This window comes from Acinonyx jubatus, chromosome D1 (genome assembly GCF_027475565.1).
Source record: "Acinonyx jubatus isolate Ajub_Pintada_27869175 chromosome D1, VMU_Ajub_asm_v1.0, whole genome shotgun sequence".
NCBI lineage: Eukaryota > Metazoa > Chordata > Mammalia > Carnivora > Felidae > Acinonyx > Acinonyx jubatus.
In genome coordinates, this window is record NC_069390.1 from 28,629,877 (window position 1) to 28,651,428 (window position 21,552).

General features: G+C 46.9%; 1 protein-coding gene and 1 long non-coding RNA gene across 2 annotated transcripts; one reads left to right on the forward strand and one right to left on the reverse strand.

The window, feature by feature from the left end:
* Positions 1-1,509: 1,509 nt before the first annotated feature.
* LOC128311801 (uncharacterized) lies at positions 1,510-8,289 on the forward strand. Its single transcript, XR_008290412.1, has 2 exons — positions 1,510-4,333; positions 6,863-8,289. It is a non-coding gene; the product is annotated as an uncharacterized LOC128311801 (long non-coding RNA).
* RCN1 (reticulocalbin 1) lies at positions 7,919-21,296 on the reverse strand. The gene is made up of 6 exons (XM_027072943.2): positions 20,874-21,296; positions 16,031-16,224; positions 14,846-15,024; positions 13,074-13,134; positions 10,183-10,382; positions 7,919-9,059 (listed from the first exon to the last, which is right to left on the reverse strand). Exons 1-6 carry the CDS (start codon positions 21,125-21,127, stop codon positions 8,952-8,954), a joined length of 996 nt encoding a protein of 331 aa, XP_026928744.1. The 5' UTR covers positions 21,128-21,296; the 3' UTR covers positions 7,919-8,951.
* Positions 21,297-21,552: the final 256 nt, after the last annotated feature.

A 21,552-nucleotide genomic window follows, 5' to 3' on the forward strand; every position in this document is an offset into this window, starting at 1 on the left:
TTGCCACGTCCCATCCCCTACCCCAGTCTCCTGACATCGAGAACTTACAGGGGCAGGAGTTCTCTTCTTCAGTGTCCTATCCTCAGGGACCTGACAAACAGTAGATGTGCTGTGGAGGTTGCTGAAAGAATGAATTCATTCTAAGAACTTCTGGACGTGGACTATCACACAGAGCATAACCAGTCAGAGAACTATTTTTTGGAATAAGTCGTGAGCAACAACTTGACTTTTTAGAGTATGTACATGTATATAAACATTGATAAAAGTTAAAACCTTAAAAAAAATAATAATAGAAAAATTTCACACTGAGGACCGTGTTGTTACCACCAACCAAATCAGCTTAGGTTATGAACTTATAAACAGGAGCTCTGTTGTCCAAACATGATAAAGCTGACTCGTGACAAACAGTTAAAGAAAATGTAATTCATTTTTTGTTTCAATGTTTATTGATTTTTGAGAGAGAGAGAACCGGGGAGGGGCAGAGAGAGAGGGAGACACAGAATCTGAAGCAGGCTCCCAGCTCTGAGCTGTCAGCAGAGAGCCTGATGCGGGGCTCGAACCCAAGAACTGCGAGATCGTGACCTGAGCCAAAGTGGGACACTTAACCATTTGAGCCACCCAGGCGCCTCAAGAAAACGTAATGCTTAAAGTCATAGAAACACTTAAAATATGCAATTCATGCACTGGACTTAAAAGTAGATTTTGGCTTTACCACCTTAGTAAGCCAGCATGGAGGAGAAAGTGTGCACTTTGGCCTGACAGAGCCTGAAGTTTGGGCCCCAGCCACCACTTACTGCACACATGCCTTTGGGAAATTTATTTAGCTTCTCCACTTGACTTTCTTTCTTGTAAAATGGGGAAAATGAGACCTGCCTTACAGGGTTGTTTCGAAGACTGAATATAAAATGTAAACCCCTCCAGCACAGCCCTGGTGACCAGGTGCCCATAGATGACCTTGTTTCAGAGTACCTCTGCATTTCAGTTATTTAAAGTATGGTGGCTGGGTTTGGAGGTACAGGGAGCTCATGAAATACTGCTCTCCCCGTGGGAAGAGGCACTATTTCTTTACTGTCAGTGTCCTAAAAGAATGAAAACGGCGGCAGAGAAATAGGAAAGCAATAGCAAGAAAGAAGCATGGGAATGAAAATGCAAGAATTAGATCTTCACTGGATCTTGGAATCGCGCTGAAGAGCAAAGGCTTTTCTTTCTATGTTTTCTGTTTCCCTTTCTAGTGTTCTTGGGGAAGCCTCCTCTGCGAGGGTAGCCAGGGGGATGATCCTTTTTTTTTTTTTTAACGTTTATTTATTTTCTGAGACACAGAGAGAGACAGAGCATGAGCAGGGGAGGGGCAGAGAGAGAAAGGGAGTCACAGAATCTGCAGCAGGCTCCAGGCTCTGAGCTGTCAGCAGAGAGCCCGACGCGGGGCTCGAACCCATGAACTGTGAGATCATGACTTGAGCCGAAGTCCTACGCTTAAAGAAAATGGCTTTAAGTGGCTCTCCGACTGAGCCACTCAGGCATTCAGGGGGGAGGATCCTAATGGGCAGAAGGAGCTTTGCTTCTCCAAGCTGTTCAACACTCCAGTGCTTAAAAAACAAACAAACAAACCATATTCAGACATTTTTTAAAATAATTTTTTTTTCTTATTTCAAAGGCAAATCATGTTTATTCTGGGGAATTCATACAAACAAAAAGAAGAAAAAAGTTATCCAAAATTCCACAGCTACAGGACTCCTGGAAACATTTTGGAGTCTATCCTTTCAAAGTTTTTTCTAGGCAATAAGTACATCCAGTGATAGGTCTTGTACAACCAATGAGATCAAATGGTACATACTGTTCTGTAACCTGATCTTTCTCACGGAACAGTTTTCCATGTCAGCAAATGAACGTTATCTAATGTCACAATGGGTGACATCGTCAGGTGCCCAGGGGGCTGGACACAGGCACTCACCATGCCCTCCCTGGGTGGAGACTGGTAGTTTCTTTCTGTGAACAGGGATTCAGTGAGCGACTTTGTAGTCAAGCCTTTATACAACCCCTGATTGTTCCCTTACAATGAATTCTCATGTTCAATGTTAATTCTCTCAAGGAAAGAAGACAGTAAGTGCAGTGAAAATGTTTAGGTCGTAAATAGGCCTCTGAGGTGACAGGGGATGGAGGTGGGGGGACTGTAACTCAGCATTATGCTTTTATTTCCCATTCTGTTCAACCACCAAATCTATCTCAAATGCAACCTCATTTCTAGTCAACAAACTTAGAAAATAAACAAGACACAACCACTCTCCTTTGAAGAGATTATAATCTAATAGCAGAGATAAGAGACACAGTAACTATAACAAATGAGTTTTCTCTCTCAATTTAACACAAAAGTACTTGGCTATTCACAATCAGAATTAAGGATAAGATGGAAATGATAATGCTAATAATAGCTCATGTTTAATGAGAGCTTACTAGGTCCAGGAACTGTTCGTGTATTAAATGGCACACTGTGTTAAATGGCACACATCATTAATTCTCCGTTAGCCCATGGGGTTGGTATTACGGTTATGAACTTTCTCGTGTTGGGTAAATTGAGGTGCAAAGTGAAATAGCTTGGCTGGATAACACAGCTAGCCAGTGGTGGCCCTTTGACACTAGAGCCCTTTACTCTGAAACACACATCCTTGGGCTGGGAGAGAGGGTCCTAGTGCCCCGGAATAAGCGTTGTGATTCAACCTTCTAGATACTGCGGCCTGAGAACCAGCTTGCTCACGTCCCCCATGGTGGGGTTCATGGTGACCAATCAGTGCACTTCCCACAAACCCATCAGCTTTCCTCAGGTCCCGGTGGCTGCTTTGGCTGTGGAGAAAGTGGGTCACTCCAGCGTGTATTATCACCTTGCTCTGTTTCCACCTAAGGCCACCAAGGAGCTGCCTTCTGTAAATCACTGGGACCTCAGGGATGGTTTTTTCTCTGGCCACCCCAAGCTGGTCCATTTTGACTCTTTGGCCTGTACTAACGGGTCTTCCGTCCATGTCTTTGTGAATCCAGCCCCCCGCAAGCCAACGGGCCTTCCAGAAGACTTCAGGAGGGGCCTTCTGAGGCTAGTGAGCCCAGCTTCAGTGTGAATCCTCTGTAGGTAGGACGTTGCCTGTCAGAAAATAAAGTTCAGATTATTCTCTAGACGATTTCTTTTGATTCCTTAGCATATTTTTTAACCCTTGAAATGACTGTCAGCTTCTTACAAGCTTTTATAACAAGCGTCACCTGGCTTCACTGATCAAGCATCTGCTTGTGTCCAGCCAGAGGCAGAGGGCTTTACAGAGTCTCCCTGAGCCCTCTCAGCCAATGGGGCAGGTACCACTCTCACTGCCTTTTTCAGAAGAGGAAAAGGAAGTTTGCAGAGTGGAAGTAATTGGCCGAGTGTCCTCCAGTGGGGGGTCCAGCAGACTCTCAGTCACCCGGCTGTGCTTTCTATGTACAACTTTATCACCAGTATCTTAGCAGCACAGCCACATACTTCCCTGGTTTGGGATCACTGATCTGATAAATCTCCTCAGCTTCTTACAGTTAATAATCATGTGACATCTTTTTTTTTTTTTTTAAAGATGTGACCTTTATAAAACAACAACACCTTTCTTTCGTATATTTAAAACAGCAAACAAGCCTCTGACGATGTTCTGATAAAAACACAACCTCCTTCACTAATGCCATGGTTGAAGCCTAAAAGTAACCACAAATAAATACAATGTTTGATGCCCAAAGGACTCTACTTAGGTGTAACAATAAACGTGGTTACCATTTACTGAGGGAGCACTGCCTTCACAAAGTGCTTTACAGGCATTTCCTTGACCAATCCTTATTCCTCTTCTAGAAGGTTGGGATTATTATCGCCATTTTTCAGATGAAATCGTTGAGGCTTTAAAGTGAACAGCTGGAGTAAGGGGAGAGAGAGGTTCTAGTCTAACCTCTGTCTCAGTCCCGAGGAAGGGCAAGCTACAAGCTTAATCTTTCTGAGCTTCAGTTTCCCCATCTGAAAACATGACCCCGTGTGACCTTTTTCAGTTGGGTCCCTGGAGTTTTTTTATGAATGTACAGACTCTCTTGATCTGCTTTTTAATTTACTTTAATTTTATTTAATTTTATTATTTTATTTTAGAGAGAGCATGAGCAAGGGAGGGGCAGAGAGAGAGAGAGAGAAACAGAATCCGAAGCAGCCTCCAGGCTCTGAGCCCTCAGCACAGAAGCCCACACGGGGCTCCAACTCACAGGCAGAGAGATCATGACCTGAGCCAAAGTCAGACGCTTAACCGACTGAGCCACCCAGGCGCCCCTCTTTTGATCTGCTTTTGAAGTAAGTTCCAAATCTTTGCCACATACACAGAGCTTTGGAACTCCCTCACCATGATGAAAACAGTGCTGAATGTGATTCCTTTGTCATTTGATTCAGTCAGTTTCCTCCAGTAGTAGATGGATCTTGAGGCTTTAGGAACACTTCACACAAGAAGGAGAGACTATTAACCAGCATCTGTAGGCATGATGTCTCTGACCACTAACATTTGACCAGCTCAGAAAGGTTGTTAGGAAAAATTTTCAGTGTCCATGTGGTTCTTGCATGTACATTATTGCACCTCATCTTTGTGATTACTCTGAGAGCTGGGTATGATTGTTGTTGTCATTATTGTCCATGTTGTGCAGTCAAAACAGGCTTTTCAGGAGGAAGGTGACTTGGCCGAGATCATAGAACTTCTGGGTACAGAGCTAGAATTCAATCCAGCCACGGCTTTAGACCTGTCTCTCCTTGCCGCCAACTCTGCCTCTCATCCCAGGGGTCCTGAATTTTCAAATGACACCATGCATTGCCACCAGTTTTTAAAATTAGCGGCATATTCACCAAGAGGCACTTTAATGGAGGGCAACATGGTGGTGTGATTAAGAGGGCAGGCCCCCCATTAGAGAAGCCTGGATGTGTATCCTGGCTCTGCCACTTCTAGAAGTACGTGATCTGACCTGGGGTACTGTCAGGAGTCACCACGTTTGCTTGCCTGTGTTTGACTCTCACACTGTGGTGCCCCCACACCACAGCCGCCGTGCACCATTGGCCTAGAGTGGACTTTGCAAAAGAAACAAACCTGTGTTGCTTTAAGCCGCTGAGACGGTAGGGTTGTTTGTTAACCGCAGCATGACGCGGCTTATCCCTCTTTCTTACAAGTACCAGCCTCACAGGTTGTTGTGAGGGTTCCAGGAGAAAGGTATGCAAGAACTTGACACAGTGGCTGGCACACAGCTATTAGTGTAGGAGAAAAGAAATGCTTATGTGCTTCCGCTATACAAGCACCTCCAAGATAGGAGAGTAGCCAGTCCTCACACTCCCGTTCTTTCCCGTGCCTCCGTGGGGACTTGCACGCTGTTTTCCATTTTATGGGAGAAAAATGATAGAGGTACTGAAAACACATGGGATTGTGGGATGCATCATTCCTAGGGTGTGTTTAGCCAGCCTCGGACTCTGGAACTGACCAGAATTGAGAGTGCACATAGGTTCTATGGAAATAGCTCCACGTTTGTGTAAATCCAGGAGTTTAAGTTCTAATGAGAGTCTTTCCACGGCCCAAATTTTTAATACTTCAGTTTGAGCCAAAGCAGCGAACATTACCGCCCTCACTGGTTTTTAGTGGGAAATTCTAGCACTAGAAACTTGTTTTAAGACTCCAGAGAGAGGCAAATCTTAGCTGTGTATACTTGGAGGAAGCTGGATTTTATCATAAAGGTAACAAAATCCGTCTAGAAAGACTTAAAAACATCCAGTCGGCCATTCACCACTTAACTCCACAAGATGTTTTTGCCTGGGTGGCTAACAGGTAGCCATGCAGCTACGATTTGCTGGGCACCTCTAAGCAGATACGATTCATGCCTTTGCTAACAAGAAAAACTACAATAATCCAAGCAGGTGAAGAAAACCTTCAGATGTTGCTGCTCTAACCACATTTTTGTTACACTCAAATTCATTCAAAAACCTCCATAAGACACAAGAGGTACGAAATGTGTGTTCATGTTTTGCTTGGACAGATTTTGGCTCCTAGCAATTAATGCTTTCAGTCACATTAAGCATATAAATAATGCTTTGTGACATTACAGTATTTCCCATTACAGATCAATTTTGTAGCATTTGTCCATAATCCGACTTGAAATATTACCTAGAAACAAAATATGTTTTCCTTGAAACAGTCAGACCCTATTAGAAATCTAAGGCTTTACAAATCACCATGTTAACAGTTATGTCCCCTAGCTAAGGTTTTCTTTCCTTAAATAGTGTTAAATTCAGCCCCAGAAGCACTAGTCTCTGTGAGGGCTCTCTTCTTATGTGCACTGACTTGAAAGGAAAAATTTAGTGCTCAAAATATATTTAACATTTTACTATGCATAACTTAATAAATCAACCAGTATTCCCTTTTGGGGGAAAAATAATGTTAGCACCTTTTACAAGTGTTATGCTTCTAATTAGGTTACAAGATATTATTTTCTCATTTTTCAAAAGACAGGTTTTCATTGCTTTAAAAAAAAAAAAGGTGTCAGCTTATTTCTGGGTAAGAGGAGTTATTCTCATTTCCTGACCATATAATCACACACCGTGGGTGAGCAAAGAAATAAAGGGAACATATATCAGAATCAAAGGTTGGAGCAGTAAAACTTAGCACTCACCAGTGGAGAGTTTGCAGCCAGGAACACCTGGATCTGAGTTCTAGCCCTGCCACTTAGTGGAGTCAGGCGAATTACTGAACTTCTCATTCAGCAAATGTTAGCTAATTTTTAAATAATTTACACAATTTTTTCCCCCTGAAGAATATCCTCTTTGACGAAAGCTAACTACCTCTCATTCATTCAGCAACTAAGATGGACCGGACCATTGCTCTCACATCCTAGCGCGCGAAAGACGGCGTACAAACAAGAACATATCAAATGGTGCAGTTGGCTGAAGGCGGCCCCCCAAAAGCTATGTCTACCTCCTAACCCCCGGAACCTGTGAATGTGATCTTCCTTGGAAAAATGGGTCTTTGCAGATTAAGTAAGGATCTTGAGAGAAGATCATCCTGGATTATCAGGGTGGTCACTAAATCCAATGACAAGTGACTTTCCAAGTCACACAGAAGAGACACAGAGAGGAAGAAAAGGCCATAAAATGGGAGGCAGAGAGTGGAGTGATACAGCCACAACCAAGGAACACGTGGGGCCACTAGACTCTGGAAGCAGCAAGGAAGGATTCTGTCCTATATCCCCCCCGAGGGAGCATGGCCCTGCCGACACCTTCATTTCAGACTCTGGCCTCTAGAACTGTGAGAAACTAAGTTTCTGTTGTTGTCAGCCTCCCTCTTTGTGGGCATTTGTACATCAACCCTAGGAAACAATGGCATAAATGGTAACACGTACCGAGAAGAAAATAAGATGGGCAAATGAGACAAAATATAAACAGGGACACAGATGTGACCACCATAAATGATGGAGTCTGGAAGGCCCCATTTAGGATGTACCAGTTGAATTCCCTGAGGACATGGGAGAGGGGTGTTCTGAATCTGAGGGCGAGGGGGCAAGTATAAAGGGCCTAACCTGGGAATTAATTTGGTGTGTGCAAAGACCAGGAAGTGAGTGGTGCTGATTATGGGAGGTGCAGGGGAGAGTGGTAGGGAGATGCTGAGACAGGAAGGAACCGGACCCTGTAGAGCCTTGTAACCTCAGAGACCTAACACTTACAATGACTTGCAGATGCCCTTACGAGCAGAGAAAGACGTACGGACTGATTAAATAATGAGTATATGCCAAACATTGTAGCAATCGGATTAAAACCCAGAACCTTTATAATCTTCCTCATGTAATCCCATCCCACTGTTAATTCAATATGAGTAAGAATGTCACAAATAGAACATGTGAGGTCAAACACCACAGACACAGTAGAAAATCCTCAGCGGGATCCTTTATTTTGTTCACTTGCTACTTACAAGGTGAAATGTCAACCTGTAAAAGTTGTTTCTACCAGTTCAGCCAATGGCCTGGAACATCATCGTGTCCTCGTTCCACGGTGTATAGTCCCGGGGGGCAGATCCAAGGGTCGCAGCTTCACAGGGACCAGACGGCGCGGGTTCCAGAGCTCGAGCTCTGCACACTGCGCTTCCCCAGGACCCCACAGCCTCATTCCTCCTGGTGATCAGCGAGGAAATGGATGGTATTTCTATTCACTTTTTCAAAGATCAGACCTACCTCATTTACATGTCAAGAAAATGTTCTCAAGTAAAATAAAGTGTTTATCATTTTCCTATAGCTCTTTGAATGCCTGGCATTCATGTTTTCCCTACCTCTAAAATTCCTTTCTTTTTCACATTATCTTTCTTGATTGCTTCTTAATGTAAAAACAAAAAGCACAAAGATAGGGATTTGTTGTGCACATTAGCAGGTCCGTGCAGAAAAATGCACGGAGGTTTTATATACCATTTACAGTGACAGCTCAGAGTACAAAGTCAAGAAGAAAGAATCTGGAATATTAGACGTGCTCTGAAATAAGCCTACACAGGAGGAAACCACTGTAGTTTCATCAGAACTTTCTCTCACCAGCCGTTCAACAGTGGCAAATGCAAAAAACGTGCGGTTAAAATAACATAGCAGTCGCTTCATATATTGCCCCCAACCCACCCAACTTCTGAATATAGGGGCTCTTTCAAATTTTCTTCCCCTTTAGTCTACGTTTAATGGAAAAAGCTAAAAAATCATGTTTTAGCAAGTATCCCCAAAGCAATTTACCCAGGTTTTAATGTGTTTGGAGAGTCTCACTGAAAGAATAGCAATAATGATTTTCCAGTAAATACTGAGTGAAAAACAATTTTAACCCCAATCTGAGGTTATAAATTTGCTTTTTTTGTGAATGAGACAACTGTAGCAACCATCCCAGACATGAAAAGAAAGCCTCCCATAGTCTGCTGTATGTATCAAAGCTCATCATGATTTTTTGTGAGATCTTCCCCATAATTGGTAGCTTGGCTTCCGACAAACATGTTCCAGTTGTCTAATATCTCCTCTTTAGTTAGCTTTTCATCCTGCAAGAGAGAGGAAAGACCTCTGTCACAGCAGCTCTGGTAACTCTGAGTAATAGTTCAGCATGAAGCTCATGTTATTTCATGGGTTTTCAACATCTAAAATATTACAGGTCATAATGAAGAAGCTGCTAGGTACCTCCAGCAGTCACCGTCACACTGCCCTGCAAAAACAGCCCCCTGGCTTAAAACCTGTGCTAAAATACATCAGGCAAGTCCTCGAGGAATTCAGAAGCTGGAATCCAGTTATGTCTACACACAGTGCTGACATTCCCCAAACAGGCCCCAAAGAATTCCATTCCCCTTTTATAGCCTGACTGCAAAACTCTACTGCGTCCCAAGAACTTGCAACAGTGATCCAACTGGAAGACACAGGACTTCTTTCTAAATCTTGTTTGTTTACTTGGATATTTACCAACAGGTATTGAAGTGCTGGGCATCAGAGCCAGCAGTAAGCGCATGCTTGAAGATGCCTGGGATGTAACGGGATGGCATCCTTGCATCTGACACATGACAGATGTTTGGTAAATTATCTGCTGAGTGACTGGCTGAATGAACAAACCTGTCCTAGGGCAACTCAGGGTATATCTCTTAAATCCCTGCCCTGCCCACAGCAAACAAAGTTACCGGTTCTGCAGTCCTAGGAGATGGCAGTGAATTAAGTGTGTGGCCCATAGCAGACTATCCAGGAATGTCTGGGCCAATTGAGTTCACCGTGGGTTACCAAGGTCTTGGCTAGGGGCGCCTGGGTGGCTCAGTCAGTTAAGTGTCTGACTTTGGCTCAGGTCACTGATCTCACAGTTCCTGAGTTTGAGCCCTGCGTCCGGCTCTGTGCTGACAGCTTGGAGCCTGGAGTCTGCTTTGGATTCTGTCTCCCCCTCTCTCTCTGCTCCTCCCCCACTCACGCTCTCTCTCTCTCTCTCTCTCTCTCTCAAAAATAAATAAACATTAAAAAAAATTTTTTTTAAATCAAGGTCTGGCTCAAGTTTACAAGTCTGTAATGTAGGTCAAGAATGACACGGCTGCATGGGCCATGGGCCAAATGCTATCACTAAAGAAGCAAACAGAACCAATCTTATGTAAACTGTCTCCCTTCAAGGAACGATTCCAGAACAACGTGAAATACCTTGTTTTTGTCTGACTCATACACCAGGTGCCTGGCCTCGGCCTGAGCATGGTCATAGTCCTGAGGGAGGATCCAGTGGCGAATCTCATCTTTGTCCAACTTCCCATCCTTGTTCAGATCCCGGAACTCATTAAACTGCTCCCGTTCTGACACAACCCAGTCAGGCTCAGGGCCGTTCTCCTCGTGGGAAAACATATCCGCTAGAAGGGAAGGTTGTTCTTAGTTACGAGGACAAGTGGGAAGGTAAGTCAAGGAAAACCTGACCTCCTGAGTTTTTGGAAGGATGATGACCAATGAAGAGACCTAACCCAGAAGTCTCGTGGGCAGTTTCTTGGGGATAATGACAGAATGATTTATCCACTATGAAAGCTGCTTGGCAGAATAGAAAGAACTGAGTTTAGGAATCAGAAGATGAATCCAGTGAGTTCAGTGACTGGGATTAAGTTACTTAATTCAGTGACTTAGTCCTAAATTGTCTTGTCTATAACATGGAGGTAATATTTAAAAACCACAGAGTTATTATGAAGATTACATAGGATACTCTCTATAAATACACTCTACAACCCAAATTGGCACTATCTAAGTGAAAAACCAATAAGGACCAACATCAAGCACTTTCTACAGTCCAGGTATTATATAAAAAATATTTTACATACACTTTTTTCATTTAATTTTCTTAACAATCTTATGAATTAGGTATTATTATTCCCACTTTATAGATGAAAACACTGAGGCACAGCCTTACTCCAAGGACCCACAGCTAGCATGAGCTCAAGACAATGTAGGAGCAGGAGCACTCTGCTTCCAACCCATGGCCTTTACCGCTTATTCCTTTCGTTGCTGGTATCATTCCCAAGGGGCTTTTGCATAGATCATTTTATTTCACCCTTATAACAATTATATAAGATGGATTATTATCCTTATTATACAAAATGGCAGGAAAAGAAAAAAGAAGGCAATGTTCATATGCATTGTTTGCTAAGTCACTAGATCTTCTTGGACAACACAGCTACTCTGTGGGCAGTTTTCTCTTTGATGGAAACCCAAGTTGGAAATGTCAGGAGGTAGAGAGAGCAGGTAGTGAATCAAGGGAAAAGAGAAGCAAGACTCGTGTTTCAGCACACGTTGGACCCACACTGGAAATCTGCAGACTGTTTTTGAGAAAGAGCTGTCACATTTATTAGCTAACTTGGGCATTGTCTAATCCTACAAGCCTGGGCACTATGTATTCCCATTTTATGGATGAGGAAGCTGAGGCTTCTCATGATTACATGACTCCCACTGGGTCACACAACTAGTAAGTGGAGAAGCCAGGGCTCCCAAGTGCAGTGCTGTTCCCAGTGCACCACATCACCACTGGTTTTCCACTCCCTCCCACCTGAAAAGAAGGCTTCTCCATCAATGAAGTCACTTGCAGGACAAGTCCACACGTCAGGCCTCTCTGACTGTGAGCTGCTCAGAACTGGATTTTCAAGCACAATGCCCCCCACCTCCCTCGCTGCCTAGTGTGAAGAATGGAATGTTTCTTTTAGGCAAAGCCACTCGGAGTTTTGCCCCTGACTTTGCACCGTTTCAATGCAGAGTTCAGGAGGGCCAGGAAGAGCACACACTTAATCAAAAGTGCTACATTGCTTGTTTCAATCCGTCAGCCTTTTCTGTGTAATTCCATCACCACTGTCAAGGTGAGGCGTCCACAGCTCTGAACTGTCCCTCGTGCACGCACCGGGCCGGAGGACGGCTCTGCGGCTTGCACGGACGAGTAGCCTGTCAGCATGTGTCATCCCACAAAGGTAGAGCCACCAAGATCACTTTAATTACTGTAGTGAGAGCCACCTGTCTGTTACCACAGGCCGACGAAGAACAGCGTTCGGTCCTGCAGATCAGATATAATTTCTAATGATTAGAAGACACTTTGCTCTCCATTACCGAAGGCACTTGTTCCTGTGCCTGGGGTGGCAAAGTGATACAACCACAGACTAGAGACTGATGGCGACTTGGGCTCCTGTATTATGCTGAAAGATAATTAACTGCCTCTATTAAATAGGAGTACAAAAATGATATGCATCCCATCCCTCAAATGATTTTCCAGCCTTTACTGACACTTGGGAGAAGAGCCACCACCACAAGGCAGCCTGCTGTTGGAACCAAGTAGCAGAGCCCTGAAGTGGCAGTGACAAGGGTCGAGTGGAAGCTGCCATGTTGCCTGCCCCAGTCCTTTATGCCTGGAGACCTACAGGCTGCTCGGGAGGGCTCTAGCCAGCCAGGTGACTTCTGACCCGGGGGCATTAATCGGAGCCCCACTCCACCAGTGCTCGGGTGCCTGACAACACACTTCCTGATGTTTAAAGGGGAGCCCATCAGAACAAAATGCTAGGTTCGGTACTCCCAATCAAAGGATCAAAACCCAGAGGCACACAATGGCTAATCAAGGGGCAACCGTGTGCTCCGTAAAAGGATGTACCTCTTTAAGAAGGGGCACCTTTCTGCAGATGCCTGGGTGTTCAACACAGCTCCATCTACTTAGTGCTCTTAGATCCCACAGACTGACCCACAGTGTGACTTTCAGGGTCAGTCTGCTCTAGCCTAACTGTAAATCCGTCAGGTCCCCACGTTCACTCTGCAAAGGTAAAACTACACAGTGTGGAGGAGGGCACCTCTCAGAGCCGTGGGCCCGCTCTTGGCCGCTGTGTGAAGTCTCATAAATGCCTCCCTGAGGTTGTACCACTAGGGACTGGTAATGACAAGGCCCTCCCCGGTGGGAAGGCACAACAATGGCAACTTCAGGCTTGCAGCTGTTGCTAAAAGAGACGTCTGACCAAAGCAGCTAGACATGTGGGTGGAAGAATGTTGCCCAGTTGGGACAGAAGAACAAGACCCTAGGCCACACTCACCAATATACTCGTCCTGATCCAGAAACCCATCCCCATTCTTGTCGATGTCCTCCAGAGTTTCCTAGGAAGCAGAGGGGAACAGAGAATGCAAGATGGCTATGTGCTCTAAGTAAGTCTGAGAATTCTACCTACTGTCCTCCTTTCTCTGGCTTTTCTGGCTGAAAATGCTTGGAAACTTTTGGCTCATCTCTTTTCCTCCCCAGGCGTTAAGTTTCTTATCTGTAAAACAATAGGCAGTGGCTTGGGTTCCTCCTCCCCCATCCCATAATTGTAACAGCACAACACTCTCTTCACATGAAAATGTACGTATAAGCCCAGAGGGACTCTGATTTTATCAAGAAGCCATGCCAGGCCAACTGTCTCCATCATCCAGCCAAATCATCCTCGGGGGTACCTGTGAGGAACCCAGCTCAGGAACCACCAGCCTAGATAATCACAAAAAAATAGATTCCAGTGCTAACTGGACTATGAAGGCTGGGTTGGTGTCATAAAAATACGAAACAGTGAGCAACTAAAAAATAAAAGTGTATCTGACTTTTGAATGTATATGTTCTATGTTTAGTCCATTAGACTTCTTAATTAGGTTTATTGCTAGGGTGAGTAAATGAATTTACTGTCCATTGTCACAGCAACTCACAGGCATATCCTGGGTTAAAGAAAATAGCCACCCAAGAGCAGAGCGTCAATCCAGAGGCACATAATCTTCTTGTGGACAATTCCCTAATCTTCATCTGCCTCTGGCAAGTTAGGTGTGGCTAAATGGATGTTGGGTGGTAAAAAGAAATGTTTCTTAGAGCCACTGCCCAGTCCTTAGTGTCTTGGTGGTCATGAGAAGGAAGAATAAAGCAAGAGTGGATCCCACCTACCAGCTGGAAAACTAAAATATAGTCCAGAGCCGATTATGAACAAAAACTTTAGCCACTTGTTTCCCAGCATCAAAGCAGTCAGAACTGGCCTGGCATATCTGCCCAGGAAAGAGATGATGGCATTTATTTTACTGTCATGGCAAATGAAGACATTTGGGACCCTGCCAGCCACTATGGAAAGCAACTACACTCAGAGGCCTTATAAGCATCACTCAAAGCCTAGGGTCAGACTCATTCATCCTCCAAAGACCCAGCCCGAAGAGGAGTGTCCTTCCAGCTACAGTTTTATTTTAAGTTTCTATATGTCTTAACAATCATGAATTCCATTTCAGAGTCTTTTCCCAGTTCCTTCAAGGGTGCAAAATGGACAGAGACTAGCTAGTTGCTCACAAAACCCTTCTGCTCTTTTCGGGCACACATCTGTATTTCCCTGCCTTGTCGTATCTAGAAGCAGTGGAAGGTAAAAGGGAAGATGATTCATTTCCTGGCCAGAACAGTAAGGGTAGACTGTTGCCTTCTCCTCATTCCCTATATTTTCCTTTGTCTCCCAGCTGGTTGTTGCCAGGATGACCTTGAAGCCACAAGATGGCAGAGTGTAAGATGTAAGTAGCCTGAAAGTACTTGGAGAAGTGCCCAGAAGACCCACCTGACTCAGGCCATCTGCACTGGACTTGGTATAAGCAAAAATAAGCTCTGTTTTACATGGCTAGGATTGGGGCTGTTTGTTACAGCAGCTAGCCTGCCCTGACTCACAGTGGTAGACAAGTATTCCATTGTATTCTACTTCAGAGTTCTTCTCCAATTCCCCGCAGGTTGAATGAAGAATGCTCTTTCTTTAGAAGAAGGGACAAGACTTTGGTACAGATTTTGCTCTGGTCTTTTCCCAGTCCGGGCTCTTTATCTTACCAAAACCACAATTTCCTTCATATGCTCAAACTCCTCAGGGTGCAAAAAGGCGGTGAACTCCTCCCGAGTGGCTATCAGGTCACCATCGAGGTCTGCAGCCTTGAACCTTCTCTCATCACGTGGCAGCATCTTTTTAAAGGTGTTATGATCTAAAGGATCTTGAAACTCTTCAGGGTTTCCTGCAAGATGTGTGCAGAAACATTTAAACTGGGCTGCTAAGGAAAGCATTTCCTTCCAGATCAGTCATCCTTCATGCCCAAATGGTACACACAGGACAAAAAAGGTCCTGACCAATTGAGTTCTTTGAAGCATTTTACCTTTAGCATCTGTGCCTTCATCCCTCCTATAATCCAGGCCCCAATGGCTTATTGGGGGCATTATAGCAAGTGGTTAGGAGTGCTGGCTTTAGGCTTTTCTTCGCAGAACTCTGCTTTCATAATATCATTCTTTGACCTAGAACATGCACAGGCTCCCTAGTACCTGCAATATTCTGTCTAGACATTTCTGTCTGGCCTTCATAATCTCCCTTAATGTAACCACGAGCGTGTGCTCCACCAGCTCTCCTGAGATTTATCTCCTAGCTCTCTCTACCACGTACCCAGTGGGGCTGCACTCTACCCTTTGCACACATCCCTCTACCTTCACAAACAAGCATGTCTTACATCCAAACCCTACCCACTGCTGAATTCACCGCTGCACCTTTGCTCCTCCAATGGACCCACCTTCCCCGCTTGCCTCTATCTCTCCAAATATATATCCATTTTTCAAGGCCCAGCTCCCAGACCACCCTCCACCAGGAAACCTTCCCTGACTGCTTCAGCTCACTCGGTCCTTGCTGTCTGAAACTTGGCAGCATTTTGAGACTGTAGCATAGGCACATTTCATCTCTGCTCTGTTCTCTTTGTTCTTTGTGCCTCTGAGATTGTAAGCTCAGATTGGGCAGCAACCTAAGTCACTTTTTATTGGACCCGGGACCCCTCCCGCTACTCACCACCCACAGCTTCACTCAGGGTAAGGAGCTCTGTACATTCTTAGTGAGCAGAGGAGGATGTTATACAAGCAGGCTCTACTTAGGGGGTTGTGACATCTCCCGGAGGCAGTAGATGTGTTGAGAGAGGAGAGGCTCCCGCAAGGAGCTTGTTATGTGGGCCCCAGCTGTGCAAATACTCAGGCAGCACCTCTTACCTAGGTAGTAACCATAGGTGGCTTGTTTGTATTCTTCCCAGGAAATTTTATCATCTTTGTCCCGATCATAATCCTTCCAGACTTTAGCGACATTATCGTAGATGTATCTTCTCTGCACTCGCTTGATCCAAGTTTTCAGCTCCTCAGTAGTAACAAAGCCATCCCCATCACCGTCAATTCGGTCAACAATCTTCCTGTAGTTTAAAAAAAAAAAAAACAACCCACAAGGCTATTATCAAGGCTTGTGTGATCCTGATCCAGAAAAAGATCAAACACCGCAGAATCTAAAATGCATAAGCAAGTGAAATAAAAGCAATGATCCAATTGTGCTGGAAAGGATCTTAAAGTTCATCTTTTCTGAGGGTAATATGCGTCCTCCCCCCATTGCCAGTGGCAGATACTACCAGCGGACCATGCCCTCTGTCCTGATAAACCCAGGCATGCCTCTGAATCCTTCTCAACACAGCACTGTGCAGGTGGACACCACCAATTGATCAGAGTTGATTGTGAGATGAAACCCAACAGTCTTCTCCAGATGCAGTCCAACTCCCTTGTGTTACAGTGATGGAAACAGAGGTTGAGAGAAATGAGACGACTTTTCCAAGATCACACAGCTAGTATTTACTATGACAGGGTAAGAACCCATGTCTTCTGGACCTAGGTCTAATGCAAAATAAAATAAAATAAAATAAAATAAAATAAAATTTGAAAAAAAGGAAAATTCTAGGTAAACCAGAAGATAAGCAAGTTCTTTTCTTTTTCTTCTTCTTCTTCTTTTTTAAAATATCACCACTTTGGACTCATACTCGACACTTAGAAGACCAGATCTTGTTGGCCAAAGCATAAAACGTCAGGGATGAAAGAGCCTTCACATCATGAAAACTATTCAAGAAGCCTGACCAGCTGAGCCAGCTGCAGGAGCCTACACCCTGCCCTTTGGGCGAAGATACCTATGTCCAGGGGGGGTCTCCTGCTCCACAGCTAGCCCGGGGTCCAGCAGCTGCCTGCTGGACTCTACTGAGGTACCCCCACACTCTGGTCCAAAGTAAACTTCAGGCTGGGAACTCACCAGTGTCCATCTCTAGGCCAGAGGGTCCCAAGCTAGAGATGCAGTCCCTGTGGAGAACTTCAAGGACACCCACAAGCCATTTCCAATGCTTAAGAAAGTTCCAGTAGTCCATTTACCTGGGATTCGGTCAGCCAGGCTACTTAGGGATTTATTTCTTTGCTTAGAGCTGCAGTCTATCAACTCAGTGGGAAAACTTTCTCACTGTCAACAGAAGTTCTAACTGACAGTTACTCTTTCATTAATTAGAAATGGGGAAGGAATTTATTAGTACATATAAAGTTACTGTCTCCTACCTGAGCCTGGGGAGCCCGTTTCCCTCTTTCTCAGGAAAGTGTGAGTGCTACGAACAGCTTTGTTCGTAGCACTCACACTTTCCTGTGTCCCTTCATTTGCCATCTTTTTTTTTTTTTTTCAACGTTTATTTATTTTTGGGACAGAGAGAGACAGAGCATGAACGGGGGAGGGGCAGAGAGAGAGAGGGAGACACAGAATCGGAAACAGGCTCCAGGCTCTGAGCCATCAGCCCAGAGCCTGACGCGGGTCTCGAACTCACGGACCATGAGATCGTGACCTGGCTGAAGACGGACGCTTAACTGCGCCACCCAGGCACCCCTTCATTTGCCATCTTAACAGGTCCCAGAGCTAACAGACTAAGCCTCAAGTATCCTCAGGCTTCCTTCTAGGGATTCACAGCCTTTCTGGATCTCAGTTTGCCTGACTATAAATTGGAACACCTGCTTTACAAGGGATGTTGTGGGGAATACAGGAGAGAATGTGTGCCCAGCCTCACTAAGGACAGCAATCTAGATCACAGGTGGATGGAGAACTCAGCGAACACCCAGCAGGTAACAGAAGTAACAGAAGTGAGCCAAGACTCCAGGTGGAGCCTCGGGCAACCTGGAGATGCCCATCTCTGCTCCAGACGATAAATGCCACATGGGAATAGAAGTCCACGGTGTCAAGAGAAACCAGAAATCAGGGTCTGTATGTGAAATCGCTCAGTTTAAATGTGGGCAAGTAATTTACATTTTTTCTAAGAGCTCATAGCATGTTTGTGACTGCGTGTGGCCTGTGGGCCTCCGCTCTGCAAGCCCCTTGGCCTAGCTGTCTCCAGAAGCCCTAGAACTGTCACATTTTCAGAATCTAAGGTCAGGTGGTGACTGCCTGGATCCAGCCCAAGCCTGGGGGCGGGGGGGGGTGGTGGGGGGCAGAGGGGACTGCTGCACCAGGAGCTGTGGGCAGAAAGGTGGCTTTTCATGTTCCATTACGTCCCAACCTTCCACCCACCTTCCAGCCTGGATTTACCTTACAGGTGAGTGTGTGTCCACTGCCTGTCTGGTAGCTCAGGCCAGAGACCAGATGTCCCCCCAGAGACCACTTCCCCACCCCACGTTAAGTCCAGAGCAAGCACTGACTGTTCTACTTCCCACATGCCTGGATTCACAGTCTCCTGCCCTCGGGACTAGCTGTACCTGGTTAAGGCACGTGTGGCCACTCCCCTGCCCCTGGTCTCTCCACCTGTGCCTCAGTTATGTTCTCTGTCCTCCTGCCTGTATGACATTACTAACAAGTTTTTGGGATGGTGACATTTTGATTACGTACAGGATAACACCTAATCTCTACCTCAAAGAGATCCTTCCTGCTCTGCTCTTAGGTCCCCTCCCACCTCCCACTTCTGCCCTGTCCCTTTACTGTCCCAACAGCCTTCATCCCCCAGAACAGGTTTCAAAACTTTTATAAGCAGGCTGTTTTCAGGAATGCCTTCCTCTGCTTGTGCACCTGGCGACCTCTGAGCCATCCCACAATCTCTGATCAGGTGTCCCCAAACCCCTAAGCCCCGCTCTCCAACCTGAAGCCCTAGGGGCTCCTCTTCCCGAGTGTGGTCACTGTGGTTTTTACCTGCTGCCATCATAGCAATTACACATTAGTGTCTGCTTGTGTTTCTCTCCTCTACTTTTATTTTTTTATTTATTAAAAAAAATTTTTTTAATGTTTATTTTTGAAGGAAAGAGAGACAGAGCGTGAAGGGGGGAAGGGCAGAGAGCGAGGGAGACAGAGTCCGAAGCAGGCTCCAGGCTCCGAGCTGTCAGCACAGAGCCCGACGCAGGGCTCAAACTTACGAAGCGCGAGATCATGACCTGAGCCCAAGTTGGCTGCTTAACCGACTGAGCCACCCAGGCTCCCCTCCTCTACTTTTAATTAGAAGTACTTTGAGGCCTAGAGCATAAGGTTTTATCTTGGTATCTGCCAAGCATCTAACACGGTGCCTGGCACACAATAGCCATGGAAATGTTTGTTGCATGAATACATGAACGAAGTTAAGGTGTCCCTACCAGGGCCAAATGCAGAGCAACTTCACCAGCACTAGCTCTCACCACTAGGCTTATGGTCATGATAAAGGCATTAAACTGGAAGCTGTTAGGACTGCAAACTGCAGAGTTCCCTACTCCAAATCCCAAAACCTCCCCTCCTCCTCGTAGGTGACAGTGCTGCCTCTCAGGGTCCCAGAATAAATCAGTTTCCAAGTGCTTCAAAGCTAATACAATAGACTGAACTCATCAATGGCCCCCATTGTGAAGTCCTGAACAAGAAGAGAAAAGTACTTCTCGGCAAAATAAAAGGTGATTGTTTGGAGGTGACTTTGAAGTCCAAAGATCTTTTTATCAGGGCGGGCAGATGGTGCACCCACACAATAGGTATAATTTAGCCTCATATCTTAACCAACCACATTGGCCTTTGGTGGCCCCCTTCAGCACAGGGATGGCTGTTCTTTTTCATGTATCAGGACAGAAAGATCCTCCACTCCCAGGAAGCAGGTTCCAGGAGGCCTGGTGCCCAGTAGGCAGGGCTACTGGGACCCTCCCCCGCCCAGCCTCCACTTGGGACCAGGCCATGGCTGCTGATTCCTCTATGGAAGGGTTCCCAGATACCTCTGCACAATGACCAAGTGTGTCCCCAGGGGACCCGGAGAGGGTGCACTGAGATGTACCTAAGTTTTGTTTTCCAGGTTTGGTTCCTGATTCAACTGCCTTCAACTGTGAAATTCGCAATCTGCCACCACACCCTCCAGCTTTTTGCCCTCAGTTGCCAAAGGACTGGGTGCCTCCGCAGACATCTGCTGGAAAGAGAAACTGGGGGACCGGTTTCCATTCCCACTTCCCACTCCCTATCCCCTAATGTCCCTATCTTCTCACCAAGGTTTGTATATCCCCACTTCTACTATCTCTACTATTAGGCAGGAGGCAAGAACACCCCTGCCGCGGCCCAAGAACACCCGCCAGGAATCTACCCTCTCCTTCATCTGCTCCTTCAGCTTTGATCCATTTGTGTTCATCCTGCAGACCTTCTTAGCAGTGTCACAAAACCTCCACCCCGGGAATTGGGGGAGAAGAGGGAAACTGGGAAGGTGGGGAAGAACTCATGTCACTAAAAGGCCACTGTGCACAAACTCTTCTTTTGTACCCACTCTCCCCTCCCTTCTGATGCAACCGAGGGGAGGGGGCGGGCCCTCGCCGCCCTGGCTCCCGCTGCCGCTGCCACGTTCCTGCCTCCCCGCCGCCCGGGCGCGGCGGCTGTCCCCACGCTTTGGTCCCCGGCCCGCGGGCAATTCAGCGAGAGCCCGGCTGCCGCAGCACCCGCCGGACCCCGCCCTCCGCCCGCGCGCCCGATTTCGCTTTCGCTTTGCTTTGCGGCGCGCGTCCCGCGTGGTTCCCGCCGGGGTGTCCTCGCGGGCACCTGCGACGCCCCCCAGCGCGGCCCGGACCGCGGCCTCACCCCAGCCTCTCCTTGCTCTCCTCCGAGGTGAGCTGGTCGAAGGTCTTGGAGTCCTCTTTGCCCAGGAAGGCCTCGTGGTCGTACTGGAAGCTCTGGTTGTCCTCGGCCGGCCGCTCCCCCAGCTCCGAGTCGGGCCGCACCACGCGCTCCTTGCGCACCGTGGGTTTGGCCCGCAGCGCCCCGGGCGCCAGCGCCAGCGCCAGCAGCAGCCCCAGGGCGAGCCCCAGGAGGCGGTCGCGGCCGCCACGCGCCATCGTCAGGACGGGAGAGCGGCCCGCGGGGAGGCACGGAGCGAGCGACGAGGACGGCGACTGGGGAGTGGGGGCTCCCAGCGCGGCGGCGGCGGCGGCAGCGGCGGGGGAGGGGACGGGCCCGCCCCGCGCCAGAGCGAAGGGGCGCGCCCCGGGCCGCGGGCAGGGAAGCTTCGGGCCGCCCGGCTCACGCGCCCATTGGCCGCCGGGCCGCGGGGAGGGGGGGAGGCCGGGGAGGCCGAGCCACGTCGCCAGCCCGGGCGGTGGGCGCGGGGCTCGGGTTTCTCCTCGGCCCCTCCCCGCGATCTCGTCGCGAGGGGCGGGCCCAGGCGTACTGGGCTGGGGACTCCGGGCTCCTAGGAAGACGGGGAAGTTCTTTGTCAAGCAACAGAGGTTCAGGATAAAATTCCCTTTCTCTTCTTCCAGTT

Excerpts from the sequence above, each read along its gene's own strand:
- RCN1 (XM_027072943.2), bottom strand. The coding sequence starts at position 21,127 with ATGGCGCGTGGCGGCCGCGACCGCCTCCTGGGGCTCGCCCTGGGGCTG. Across the intron at positions 16,225-20,873 it reads GAGAGCAAGGAGAGGCTGGG|GAAGATTGTTGACCGAATTG; the intron begins GTGAGGCCGCGG and ends TTTAAACTACAG. Across the intron at positions 15,025-16,030 it reads CACCTATGGTTACTACCTAG|GAAACCCTGAAGAGTTTCAA; the intron begins GTAAGAGGTGCT and ends CACATCTTGCAG.